The sequence below is a fragment of the Phyllostomus discolor genome, chromosome 6 (genome assembly GCF_004126475.2).
Source record: "Phyllostomus discolor isolate MPI-MPIP mPhyDis1 chromosome 6, mPhyDis1.pri.v3, whole genome shotgun sequence".
Classification (NCBI taxonomy): Eukaryota; Metazoa; Chordata; class Mammalia; order Chiroptera; family Phyllostomidae; genus Phyllostomus; species Phyllostomus discolor.
Window position 1 is genome coordinate 35,382,425 of NC_040908.2, and position 13,432 is coordinate 35,395,856.

General features: G+C 42.1%; 1 protein-coding gene across 7 annotated transcripts in view; it reads left to right on the forward strand.

Annotated features, from left to right (window-relative positions):
- EML6 (EMAP like 6) overlaps positions 1-13,432 on the forward strand; it is a 226,943-nt gene that overhangs the window by 148,529 nt on the left and 64,982 nt on the right. For all 7 annotated transcript variants that reach the window (XR_004903668.1, XM_036027959.1, XM_036027961.1 and 4 more), the window contains 5 exons: positions 3,842-3,935; positions 6,392-6,492; positions 7,784-7,986; positions 10,705-10,816; positions 11,058-11,185. Coding sequence is in view for 6 of the 7 variants with exons in the window: in XM_036027959.1 (XP_035883852.1) it covers positions 3,842-3,935; positions 6,392-6,492; positions 7,784-7,986; positions 10,705-10,816; positions 11,058-11,185 (638 nt within the window). In the remaining variant the exon portion in view is untranslated. The remainder of the gene's footprint in view (positions 1-3,841; positions 3,936-6,391; positions 6,493-7,783; positions 7,987-10,704; positions 10,817-11,057; positions 11,186-13,432) is intronic.

The window sequence follows — 13,432 nt, forward strand, 5'->3', positions numbered from 1 at the left end:
AGTCATGCCCAGAGCACTCCATGTGCTCACTCACTTCCCCACTCCCTCTGCCTGGCAAGTGCCTCCTGTTGCCCCTGCCATCCTCCAGTATAAACGAGGAGTGAGCAGGGTGGTGCAGAGATGCTGCCACGTGGAACCTGCCTCCCCCCGAACAGAGCCCCCATCCAGCAACAGCCTGAACCACACCTTTACCTGAAAAGGGGCAACTGTATACCTTACTTTTGCAAACTAATAGAAAAGTAAGTCAAAATCCCAAGAGAGGCAATTAGATTCCCTTGTTTAACCATTAAACAAGGGCACCAACTTTGGTTACCGTGTAGCTGGTGGCCCCATCCCTATGCCTCAGCACCCTGCACCCACCCGTCTCTTACAGGTCAGCTCATTTTGGGAGGTGCAGTGGAAACGTACTGATGGTACATTTGCCTCCTTTTAGAGAAAAAATTGTCATGGAAATACAAAGCAGGCAAATGGTGTGAAAACTAGACCAAAAAAATCATTGGTTATGCATAAGGTTAATCTATTCTTGCCACTGTTCCAAAGCAAACAAAAAGAAAACATTTTTAGTCAAAAACATTTCTTACAACATAATCCATAACTCTAAATTATGTAAACAAGGAATAAATTTATTTTATCTCAATTGTTTGAGCAACTCTTTAATGCTGTCAGTTTATCGCCACAGACCAGGGAAGCAGCCGTCTTTGGTTTTGTGTTTGCAGGCAGGAAGGTGCTTCCACACAAATAGAAAACCAGGCTGGAAAGAGAACGTGTCAGCCATGTAAATATTTTCTGACCTAAATATCACCCTCATATTTTTTAAAACCTTCATTGAATAATACTCATTTCCACAAGGGCACCTCTAAGACTAATTCGATTTCATTGTGTTTAATCCTGGGGAAGAAAAAACCTATGCATTTTTTATGAGCCCCAAATAGAGGGACCAAGTTGTAATTGTCTAAATAAAAATTTTCTATTTCTGATTTGCCCTTTACTGTTGACAGTAAGTGCTTTGGAATTCTTTCTGGACTTTGTACATATATCCATAATTAATATATACTTTGAATACTTTGACTGGAAAGATTTGAAAGAATATTACCTAGACTCCAAAAATATGGCTGGAAATAAAAAGACTCAAACCTATAGGCCAAGAAACAATGGACTTTCAAAGCTAAGGTCAAGCCTCTGTGGGAGAGAATGAAAGCTGGGAAGAAACTGAAAGGTAGCCAAATTATACTTCCAAACTACGTGGCGTGCAGACACAGAGTAAACCTTCGGAATTCCAGAAAAGTCACCGCTCATGGGGATGTAAAGCACAGCATGGGGAATAGTGCCAATAGTATTGAAATGACCGTGTATGGTGCCAGGTGGGTGCCGGAAATATCAGGGTGGGGGCATTTGTAAAGTATGTGGTTGTCTGACCACTATGCTGGGTACCAGAAACTAACACAAAATAATATTGAATGTAAACTTTCACTGAAAACATTTTTTAGAAAAGGGAAAGTCGCTATCCAAATGAAGTGGGATGGTGCCGGTGCACCCGGGGCTTGTACTGTTTCTCCCACTGCTGCCTACGGTCACGATGCTCTTCTGGGGGCAGGAAGGTGGGGCGCTGTGAGGACAAGCTGACCCCACGTGCAGAAATGTTCATGGAAACAAGGTGTGAGAATGAGCTCACCCTGGGGCCTCCTACAAAAGAGATAAAACTTTAAAAGCTGTCGTCTTAAATGGGTGGCTGCTCATATCCTCAGAAGGACATATTAAAATAGCTATGCAGATTTAAAAGAAATACAACATATAGGATTAATATTCATTACATTAAAAAAAGAGGCCTTGAATATGTGTGCGGTGTTTTTGAAAGGCATGGTAGCATAATCGAAACAGTTTCACAAATTACAGCCATGGAACATAGTCCGTTTCCTTCCCCTTCATACCTGCCCCACGCATGTCCTCCCCGACCGTCCTCCCCAGCACCACCAGGGTCATCGGTGGTCCTTGAAAACCAGCTCAGTGTGAGGACCACAAAGGAAACGTGACATGATTACTCTGAGCCATGAAGGAGCTTGTAATTTAGAAAGGGAGACAGAAGACTAGAATAAAAATAAAGTCACCAAACACAAAGGCGTGCTAACATAGAGACATAGCCAGGCCTAGAGGTGCGGGAAAAGCAGGGTTGCTGGTAACGAGCAGCACGTGGTTGTCAGTCCCTCCTTCCCAACGCCTGAGAGGACACCTTGCGCAGTTTACAGCCCAGCAAGATCTATGCATAAGGACATAGCATTTGTTTTGATTTAGAAGACACATTTGTTTATAATAATCAGCTAGTGGTGAGTTAGCCCTTGAAGAAAGTGTTACTGTCTTCATCTAATACTACTGTAGCCTAGTAGCTTGAAAGGATTAATGTGACTTTCCTTGCCTCATACTTAGTAGTAGTCAAGGATTGGGGAGGATTTGGTCAGTTAAAGCAGGCTCTTCCTTTCTCTTACTCTCCGTCCTCCAGAGAAGAAGCAGACCACTGTTCCCGGTGGTTGGAGGAGGGGTCTCTGGTACAGGTGAGGGCACTCACTGGTCAGTGTGTGGAGGGGGGTTGCCACAGTTAGCTAATAAAAAACAGGAGGTCCAATTAAATTTGAATTTCATGTAAACAGATACTTTTTTCAGTATAAATATGTCCCATGAGAGTATAAATTTGCAATGTAAATATAAATATTATACGGGAAAGACACTAAGAAATTATTCCTCACTTATTTGAAATTCCAATTTAACTAGGCTTCCCTCATTTTTCCTGGCAACCCAAATTTTGCATCTGCCCCGGGCCTGCCTTTGAAACTGTGCCACATGAGACCTTGAATAGACTAGGGAGAAGCAGGCTATTACATTCCTGTGTTTCTTACACTAACATTGGTCCCCTGTGGTCAGAGAAGACGGCGGGCTGAGGTGGCACAGTGAGTGTGGTCGCATTTGACCCAGAGACGTTGTCCTGTGAAGCCAGCTTTGTGAGGGGGCAGCAAAGGAGAGACTTACTGACCATACTCTTCTTCTGCCTCGAAGAGAAAAAGCAAAGTAGCTGTTTCGATTTCCAATTTAATTTTACATATTTTTTTAATTTTAAAAAAACAACCTCATCAGATTATAGTAACCATTGATATTATAAATAATATTTAATACTAAAGGAAAATGCTCATCATAAAACAAATTAAAAAAGATTAATAGTATGTTCAGTATAATCTTGTTTTTGTTTATTTTAAGGCATGTTTATGTAGAGAAAAACACCGACAGGCTATACACCAAATGTATGCCCAGAAATTTGGATGATTTTAACATTTCCTCTCTTCATATTTTCTAAATGTCCTGTAGCAATCACACAACATTTGAAATAGGAAAACTAACAAATTAAGATTTTTTAAAAATTATAATCACCTTTTGAAAGAATTTTTGAAGTTATGTTTAGTTTCTAAATGCTCTTGGAGGGTTAAACAGAACCCAGTTCTTTAGAGCTGAAAATAGACCAAGTCACAGAGCCAAATGGCTCTTCCAGTAACTGTCGTAAGACTTGTCTGTCACAAAACAGGGGAGGGGTGGTGACTTACCTGAGAGGCTCCCCCTCCACCTGTGTCTGAGATGAAAATGTGGGGTCCGTGATTTCAGTCAGCAACCCATTATCATGCTTTAAGAAGGTCAGCTGTTACTAGTTATGCATTTAATTTGAGTGAGGTCCCTTTAATATATGACACTTCCAGTATCATATTCCTAAGGTCAATTTCTTGTTCCTCTTTACAGTATATAAAATGTTTTGGATTTTCATTTAAGAAATGAGTCACATGGTGTTTGTGTTGTTTTCATGCAGCCGATGGAAAATGTCTGGTGTCGGTTGGTTTAGACGATTTTCACAGTATTGTGTTTTGGGACTGGAAAAAGGGAGAAAAGATCGCCACCACAAGGTAAGGAGCTGCCGAGGTCTGTCGGCATCCTGCTGATTATCACGCCTCAGTATAGGTCATCGTTTTCATTATCTGGTAAGATTTCGTTTTCAAGCTCAGATGAAATTTGCTCAGAAAGCTTAACATCCAAGTGAAAACACGTTGCAATATTTCACGGTGCCAGACCTGACCTGGAGCAGCTAATGTTTGTTTCGGGGAATTGGAACATTCTGAAATCCTTTCCAGAGAGTTATTCATCACTCCGCTTTTAGAAATGTATGCATTATCTCCATCAGAGCTTTTTACGAGCAGCAGAAAAGCAGCTGTGCTCAGGCTTGTGCCTCACCCCTTGTTTCCCTCCGTCTTTGCATCCAGTGAAGGATTGTCAATGTCACTGGAGTCGGGAGTGCCATTTGTCACGAGGCCGCGGCCTGCTAGGAAGGAGGCCCCCGACGTGTGCATCTGCCACCCGCTCTCAGAGCAGGCAAATGGTCTCCCTAATCTCCCCACCTTATAAATAGACTTTTCTGGACTGCTGTTTATAGACCACCTGTCCTCACCCCAGCCTCCCTCCCTGCTGAGTCAGCTCAGTGTCTGAACAGTACTTTCCATTGGTCCTGACGCCGGGGGTAGCACTTTGCCAGCCGTGGTCACAGGTCAGACGAGCTGGCAGCCCGGCCCACAGTGCAGTACGTTGCCCTAGACAGTCATCAGTTTACCTCTCCACTAGCTCTTCCCCGCAGTAACCAACTTTTGATTTCAGAATATAAAGTCATTTTTAAGTGAAGAGCTTTGAACCCCAGTATTGTACTCACTTTTTAAATTAATATTCCCCTGCACCATAGTAAGTGGGGGAAAAGGTTTTTTGGCATTTTGACTTAGTGAATGAAGATCTCTCAATTGGTGGAGATTCAGAGGAGGAGCAGATGGGGCCTTGAAGACTCCAGCTGACCGTCTAGGGAGAAGAGAAACTTCCCTGATTGCTGCTGTTGAGATGGAATTCTTGGCGGTGAATGGCAGCTCATAAATCCGCCTGTCCAAGTGGCTTTTCTTTCAGTCTCTCCTTCCAGCCCTCCTCACTGGTGTATCACTCCCCTCTCATATCAGATTCGGGTCCCAGTCAGGACTCTGCTTTCCTCCTAGATGAATAAACTGAATTTTAGGCTAATATTTCTGATAACATACCACCTATATTAGCAGGTAATTGCAGGCAAAGCACATACCTGCATTTCAGAAGCAACAGAAATGCAGTTTTCCTGCTAGAATGCCCTGAGCCACTGAAGGGGCTCGCCACCTGTGTGCCAGAAGCATTAACAGGAATGGAAGAAAGTGATAGTAATATAAAGAAGTATGTACTTGGTATCCATGGTAGATCATGTTGCCTCTATTAATTTAATTAACACAAAGAGACTTAGCACCATTATGCAAATAACATAATTTATTTCTGGAATTGCTCCCAAGCCTTACGTCGCACTCCCAAACAGGACACCCACAGAATTGCCGTCAGAGAACATTTTTGCATTTGTAGTATTAACCCGTGCTCTTTCCAAGAAGGACTTTCCAGGATTGCTAATGTTCTTTGGAAGAATATTAGGTTTTAAAATACTAAATAAATAACAAATATTTACATATTTATATATTATTAACAATAATAAATTATATAGAGAAAATAACCAGAAAAAATAAAAATTCTATTTCTGGCTTTAAGTGAGGGTGCTTAAACAGGTAAAAAGTTAAACACCAGAGGCATGACAGAAGTGACAGAGGAGAAGCACTGCCCCGCTGACGGTGGGACTGGCTGGGACTCTCAGGAGGGGGCTCTGGGCTCCCGCAGGCATTCCCGGCCCCGTGGGAAGCCAGGCCGATAGCTCCAGGCCTAGAATCGGTCCTCACTGTTGCATCCGCCTCTTGGGTCATGAACCCACATTTCTGAATGCACAGCGTCTGAAAGTTCCTTGAATCAATAGACAATATCCTTTCTCTCTCCATGGACGTGAGCCAGGGCCTCCGGTTTCTGGTGACTACATTTCTAGCTGAAATTCTGTTTAGCCCAAAGTTATGACTTCCACAGTAGAAATATTACACTTAAAGCTTCTCATTAATGCGATCACAGTGTCTTCTCCCCCCTCCTGTATCAGATCTCTATATCCCAAGAATTATTTACAATCCTATGGTGGTGATATTAATTTTGTCTTGCAGAGACATTCTGATGCATTTCAGATACTTCATTAATTTGTTGAAAGCATAAGTAAGTAGACTTTGCTGGCAATATCAGGATCAGAAAAAAGGGCTCAGACATGCAGAGAAAAGCCAATGCTTATTATTTTAATATAAACCCCATGTGTATTTTAAATGATCTAATTTCATTGTCCTTTCACATGTGCTTAATGAAAATTAGACCAAATGCATGCTTTTTTAAAGCTCTCCATCCTTGCTTCCATCAAAACTAGAAATTTTTTCTTACTTGTCTTTTACAGAGGACATAAAGATAAGATATTTGTGGTAAAGTGTAACCCACACCACGTTGACAAACTGGTTACGGTTGGGATAAAGCACATCAAATTCTGGCAACAAGCAGGTACTGTTGTTTGGCTTTATCATTTATGTGGTTGAGAGCCTAGGAAAACCGTGACTGCCCCCTGTCCTGTCTCTGCAATCTAGAATTAAAATGCTCCTGAAAGATATTCTCTCCCAAATTCACTTCGGACTGCTTAATGTCTAAGCTGTGAATCTTAGACCACTCTGTATGATGCTATGAGTATTCGTCGATGTCTACAAAGTTGTGGACAATGTTCTCCTGTGAAAATATCTTTAGTCCTCTGTTCTGAAAGCAGGAATGATGTGGGGCTACTGAGCAGGAAGTAAAGTAATCATGCTGGCTGGGCAAATACTGTTTTCAGTGAGGGTTTCTTTATCATTGACTTTAGGAAATGAATTAAACCCTGACACTACAAACAGTAGGTGGTCAGTTAAACATTTGCGGATTACGACATTGGTAATAACGATGAGTAAATAAGCATGACAAAACATGGGCTGATATCTTACTCTTCTCACTAATAAGCCATCCCTATTATTAAAATTATTTCCGGACTCCTAGTGGCAGCTGTAACACCAAGCCCAATTTTATACTGGTCAAAACACAAGTAAGCTACTGTTTGGTGCTTCCTGCTTTTCAAGAAAGGATAACAGTGCCCAGTGCGCTTGGGGAGCCAGCCGGCGTGGAGCTGTCTGGAGCAAGTCTGGTTTCTCGGTGCTAGTCAGGAAGTGTGGGGAAATGAGAACATCTAAGGCACACATCTGATGCACCTTCTCCTACACAGTGATTCATTTTTCTCACCTCGGAGTTGCTGTGACAAAAGTTGAGGCAAAACATATATAACATGTTTACATTTTACATTCACAGCCGGCACTGTTTCTGTTCTTTTTGCTCAGAATTCATGAAGATGGTCCTAGCTCCCCCAGGCACTTAGTCACGCCCTCCCCTGGCTGTCTCAGAACTTGCACTGCACCTCGGTTAGATGCACGACCTGTTGGACTGAGATGCGTAGGAGATGCATGTTGAGTCCCCCCTCCAAGCAGACCCTACGCTCCTTGAAGGCAGGGACTCTCTTCATCTTTACACACTACTGTTGACCACCATGCCTTCCGCAAAGCAGGGACTCAGTCAACACTGAGTTAATGCAGGAGCGAATGAGAAAACCCCTTATGTTTTTGTCTATGACATTTTCTACTGTTTTTATACATCTCTGGTTATACACATAATGCTGACATGCTGAGTTTTTCCTTGAAGAAGGTAGTCATTCTACATGTTCATAGAAGAGTGTCACTTGTTAAAAAAAAAAGTAATAAATATGCTTGGTCCACTCCAGGTGGGGGCTTCACCTCCAAAAGAGGGACTTTTGGCAGTGTTGGAAAATTGGAAACAATGATGTGTGTTTCTTATGGGCGAATGGAAGACCTAGTATTCTCAGGGGCAGCCACTGGAGATATTTTTATTTGGAAAGATACTCTACTGCTGAAGACGGTGAAGGCTCACGACGGGCCCGTGTTTGCTATGTATGCCCTGGATAAGGTAAGGTCCACTTTCCAGAATTCATTTTCCTCATTAATTCTCTAAAGTTGTATGTTAGTCGTAGGGAGGGCCACACCAAGAGAATCCTCTGTCTAAACACAGTGCCCTCTGAATTGGGGAGGAGTTGGAAGGAACTCCAGTCAAGAGAAGAGAGGGATAATCAATATTTTAAATTTTCCCTTTCACATGTAATTATTTCTTTATATGCAATTTCTCTCTACTTCTTTCCACACTAGTTCTTCCTGACTTTCACTCCTAAGAACTCCTGAAAGATTAGCTTTGGGATAAGTGTAAACACACAGTAGCAGAAGAGACCTGAGAACTATCTTAGCATCATCTCCTTCCTTCACAGCACAATAAGCAGAGACCTGGAAGTACGAATTGTTCCTTCCATAAAAGTGACCAAAAATCATGTTGATAACCAGTTTGTTCCCATGTAGACAGTTTTGACTTTAACAAGAGTGTTCAAGTGAGGTCTTTTTGCTGGCTGTGTTTGGATTCTCCACAGAAACAGAACCAGCAGAATATACTCACACATGCACATGTACATACACATATATCATACAGTCATGTACCATTTAATGAGGGGCATTCATCCTGAGAAACGAGTCACGAGGTGGTTTTGTCACTGTTCAGAGTTGTGCTAACATCGAGTGCACTTACTCAAACCCAGAGGGTTCAGAGACCGCTGTGGTTCTGTCTGCTGCACTTTTATACAATGGGCAGCACAGTAAGTTCATTTATACCAGCATCACCACAAACACGTGAGCCACACATTGTGCTTCTACATCACGACGTTAACTAGGCGATAGGAGTTTTTCAGCTCTGTTATAATCTTATAGAACCACTGTTGTATATGCGGACTGTCATTGAACGAAATGTCATTAGACAGCACATGACCGTATAAAACAGAGATTTATTATGAGGAATTGGCTCATGCCATTATGGAGGCTGAGAAGGCCCACTGTGCCATCTGCAAGCTGGAGAGCCAAGGAAGCCGGTGGTATATTCAGTCCCAGTCCAATGGCCCGAGATCCAGGGGAGCTGGTGGTGTAAATGCCTATCCGAGTGCGGGAAAAGTGATGAGGTGTCCCAGCTCAGGGAGATGGGGAAGAAAGGGATGAATTCCTCCTTTTTCTGATGTATGTTCTAGTCCGGCTTCCTGACTGCGGAGGACGATCTCCTTTACTGCATCTACCAATTCAGATACTGATCTCCAGAAACACCCTTACAGACACACACAGCAGTAATATTTCATCTGAGCACCTGTGGCCAGTCAGGCTGACACAAAATTAGCCTTCACACTGCCCATACTTCCACTCAAGCTCATCTTTGTCCTCATCTGTCCAGCTACCCATCTGCCTTACAGTCTTTCTTTATAAAGGTCACACCTACCTTCAGGGCTTTTAAAATACTTTCTTTGGTGAATTTGTCAGAAAATATCAATTTTTCATTTTCTGCTCACCTGCTGGGGGTACTGATTCACCTGTGCTCTTTGACCTCCAGATAGTTAAAGTCACTTAATATACGTAAGGCAAGGCTCATTTTGCATTTACCTGTTCCTAGGTAAATATGCTAATCCAACTACAGCAGTAGCTCCTTGTTATATGTGCAACTGTATGGCCGTTTTAGTTGTTAAGCTCTGTTGTTCTTTTCTTTAACTAGCAAACTTGCTTTTAGTGAAACTGAAAATGTTAGAAAAGATTAAAACAGAATGCAAAATTTTTGTAGGCTCAGAAGTTGATGTGATATAATGTGTATAAACTTTTTTTATTGCTTGGTAACTTAAGAAATTATGGGAAAAGATGAGGATATCACAGTATAATACATTGCATTTAAATTTAATTTGGGGATTGAATTTTCCTGGGTGCAACATCTATAGTAAGAATAAGAATGCTTAATGTAATAAACTTCAAAATATTATTTCCTTGTACACATCATTCAAATGCAGTAAATTAAAAGTTTCTGAGAAAACAGAAGGAATTACTCAATATTTTTCTTAAAAAAAAAAAAAGACTTTTCTAAGAACAGTTGGTATATATGAGAAGTTGCCAGAAAGGAAAACTAGTAAGGCCAAGAAATCATAAACTTAGAACAAGAATAAATATCACTATTCAGGAAAATATATGCAATATGTTAAGCTTCTTACTTTCCAGGTTTTGTGAACATTAATCTGGCTTTTAATTATTGTAGAAGTTGATGTCTGTTGAACAATTTGGCAGGATGGTTTTGCTATATGAAGTGCCTAATTTACTCTATTAAAATAATGATGTTTTCTTTGAGAAGTAATTATTTAATTTAAAAACATTTAATAGTCATTTTCATTTTGATGTTAATACTGATTCATTCTGGAGGAGAATATGAGATCCCAAAAATGGCCAGACCTTGAGGCTGGTCCTGTTCTGCAGGAAGCCACTCTCTAGTCAGGGCACCGGACACAGAAACAGCCGTGACCCCGAGCACCGAGAGCTGGTTGTCTGGAGAAAGTGCAGTGCACATAATGAGAACGTACTTGATCCCACTTGAGAAGTAGGGGAGAGAAGCTTCCAAAAAATACCATATTATTATTATGTGTTGTCAGATTTTTCAGTCTCCTGTACTTAGGAAGAACACACACACAAAGAAAGCTGCTTTACCCATGCGGAACTCCGGTTGGGGCAGGGTGGGTGGCTGGTCACTTTAGCGTGTGTATCATCGTTGCCGTGTGTGTCTTTGCAGGGCTTTGTGACTGGGGGAAAGGACGGAATCGTGGAGCTCTGGGATGATATGTTTGAAAGATGCCTGAAGACTTATGCCATTAAAAGAGCAGCATTGTCCACCAGCTCTAAAGGTACCTACCACTCCCAAATATGCAGTAGAGATGTTTCTGTTTACAGGGATGGAGACAACAGTACTAATGTACTGGGGAAAACATGATCAAACCAATTCTCTTTCGTTCACATTCGGAGCTCTAGGTCCCTGGTAGAAATGTCAAGGAGGACTAATACCTAGTGTTTTGGAACTATAAAAACAGTTTATATAATAGTCAGTCTTTTTATTTAGTGTTTATTAAATACATTTTCCCCCCTCAGGCTTGCTTTTGGAGGATAACCCTTCGATTCGTGCCATCACTCTGGGGCATGGCCATATCCTGGTGGGCACCAAAAATGGAGAGATCCTGGAAATTGACAAAAGCGGCCCAATGACACTGCTCGTTCAGGTACTGTGCTTGTGTATGTCCTAAACCACCGCTCACTGCAGGGCCAGGCCTGGTCTAAGGAAGAGTTCATTCTCTGCTTATACAAGTACTAATTACCTCTTGCTATGTAGCAAATTGCCACAAACAGTAGCTTTTAAAACATCACACGTTTATTATAATTTCCGTGGGTCAGGAGTTTGAGCATGGCTTAAACTGGGTCTCTACTTAAGGTTCCGCAAGGCTGCAGTCAGAGTCAGGGCTGCAGTCTCTGCTGAGGCTCAGCTGAGGAAGCATCTTTCTGCAGGGTCACTCAGGTTGTTGGCAGTATTCAGCTCCTGTGGCTGTAGGACTGTTAGCCGTTGGCCAGAGGCCACCTTCAGCTTTCAGGTGCTGCAGATAGGTCCTTGCACCATGGGGTTCCCCACCACAGCCCCTCACTTCCTCAAAGCCAGCAAGGGAGAGAAAATAGGCACTGGAGTCGTATGTAACATAATCATATCATCACATGCATGTAATCATGAATCGTGAACATCCATCACCTTTACCTTATTTCTTTGATTGAAAACAAGCCACAAGTCATGCTGCACTCAAAGGGAGGTGAGCACACCAGAGTGTGAAAATCAGGGACATCACAAGGGTCTCCTCAAGAGTCTTCCCATCACAGGCCACCCATTATTCATGTTGCTGCCTATTCATGTTCAAAATTCATTCCCTCTTCCCAAGGGCTCCAAGGGCCTTATCCCATGACTATATCTGCTCGAAATCCATAATCTGATCATTAAAGTCAAGTCCAGGTGTGCCTAAGGCCCCTTAGGTGTATTTTCTCTCAGTCTGTCCATCTGTAAAACTAACGAGTTCTCTGCTCTGCACACCCCAAACATATAAGCACCTCTTTAGATTTTGTGCCTCACTTTAGCCTCAGCCTTGATTCACAGAAACACATTATATTCTCCTGACCCTCCCTCTGCCCTCAAGAATAACGTTCAGTTACAAATAAGATTAAAATAAATATCAGTAAATCCTCAAAGATCAAAGAAGTGATACAGCCTCACCCGAGGGGGTGGTGGTTTGTGGAGGTGAGTGGGTAAGTAGGCCCGTCCAATTTGGTGAGGAACAGACCTTATTTATACATGGACGAGGCACAGGACAGTGAGGGTGTGTATTCAGAGGGTGCAGTGAAAGAATGAGCACTGATTACATGAGCTTCAGGACTTCCGTGGGTCCAATAAAAGGACTTCTCCTTCCCCGACTTGGCTTGCGCCTGTGGGCCCGCTTTACTAGGGACGCCTCCCCAAATCCCAGTGGGAGGGGTCCTCTGACTGACTGCACCCTGGGAACAGTCTAAACTCAGTAGGGTTCAGAAGTGCCTGTGCCCAAGTCCCGCTCTGGATATCCTGGAGAATCTTAGTTAAAAAAAAATTCTGTGGTAAAAACAAACCTCAGAAGCTGTGCCGCTCATGGCACCAGGCAGCCAGGCCCGAGGACTGTGCTGAGAGGTGTCCCCGAGGCGGCACTTTTCTCTTCTCCAGCTGCTTGTGCTTGCGTTATTTCCTGCCAGACTGATTTCCCTTTTTTTCTGGCCATGACACCTTATTTAATTTTATTGAAAAGCAAATGTTTGTTTCAACTTAAACAACTTAAAGTCTTTTTAATTCATAATTGATTTTTTAATGTCCACCTATTTGAGACTCTAAATTGTTTTCATACATGCTATATTGGTAAATATTTTGTAAGATTTATACCATAATGTGACTTAAACAGTACTGTAAGATTTAAACTCTAAGATTTCTAACTTTAAACTCTAAGTATTATGTTATAGTTGTTTAAATATGTGTTAAACTTGACAATAAAATCTTTTTACTCTTGTTCTCTATACAAACAGTATAGTTCTGTTCTTTCTTTATTCCTTTCTAACAGTACAAATAACCACAGGTACCATTTACTGAGCACCTACTATGTGTCAAGCAGTACTGTTGTAAAGAATCTCTCTCATCTCCATAGCGAACATGCTCTGTTGAAATTGTTTTTTTGTTTGTTTGTTTTGTTTTTGATGAGGGTCCCAAAGCCCAGTAAATTGGCCTCCGCCTCATGCTAAGAACCGTAGAGCTGGAATTCAAACCAAGGTTTGTCAGACACCAGAGCCCTTTCTCTTTCCTCACACCTGCCTATTCTCTAAATGCCTCAGCATGGAGACAGATGCAGGAGCACAGAGCAGAAGGCGTGGCCTCCTGAGCTGCATGGCTGGTGGACCATCTTCTCTCCTTATAT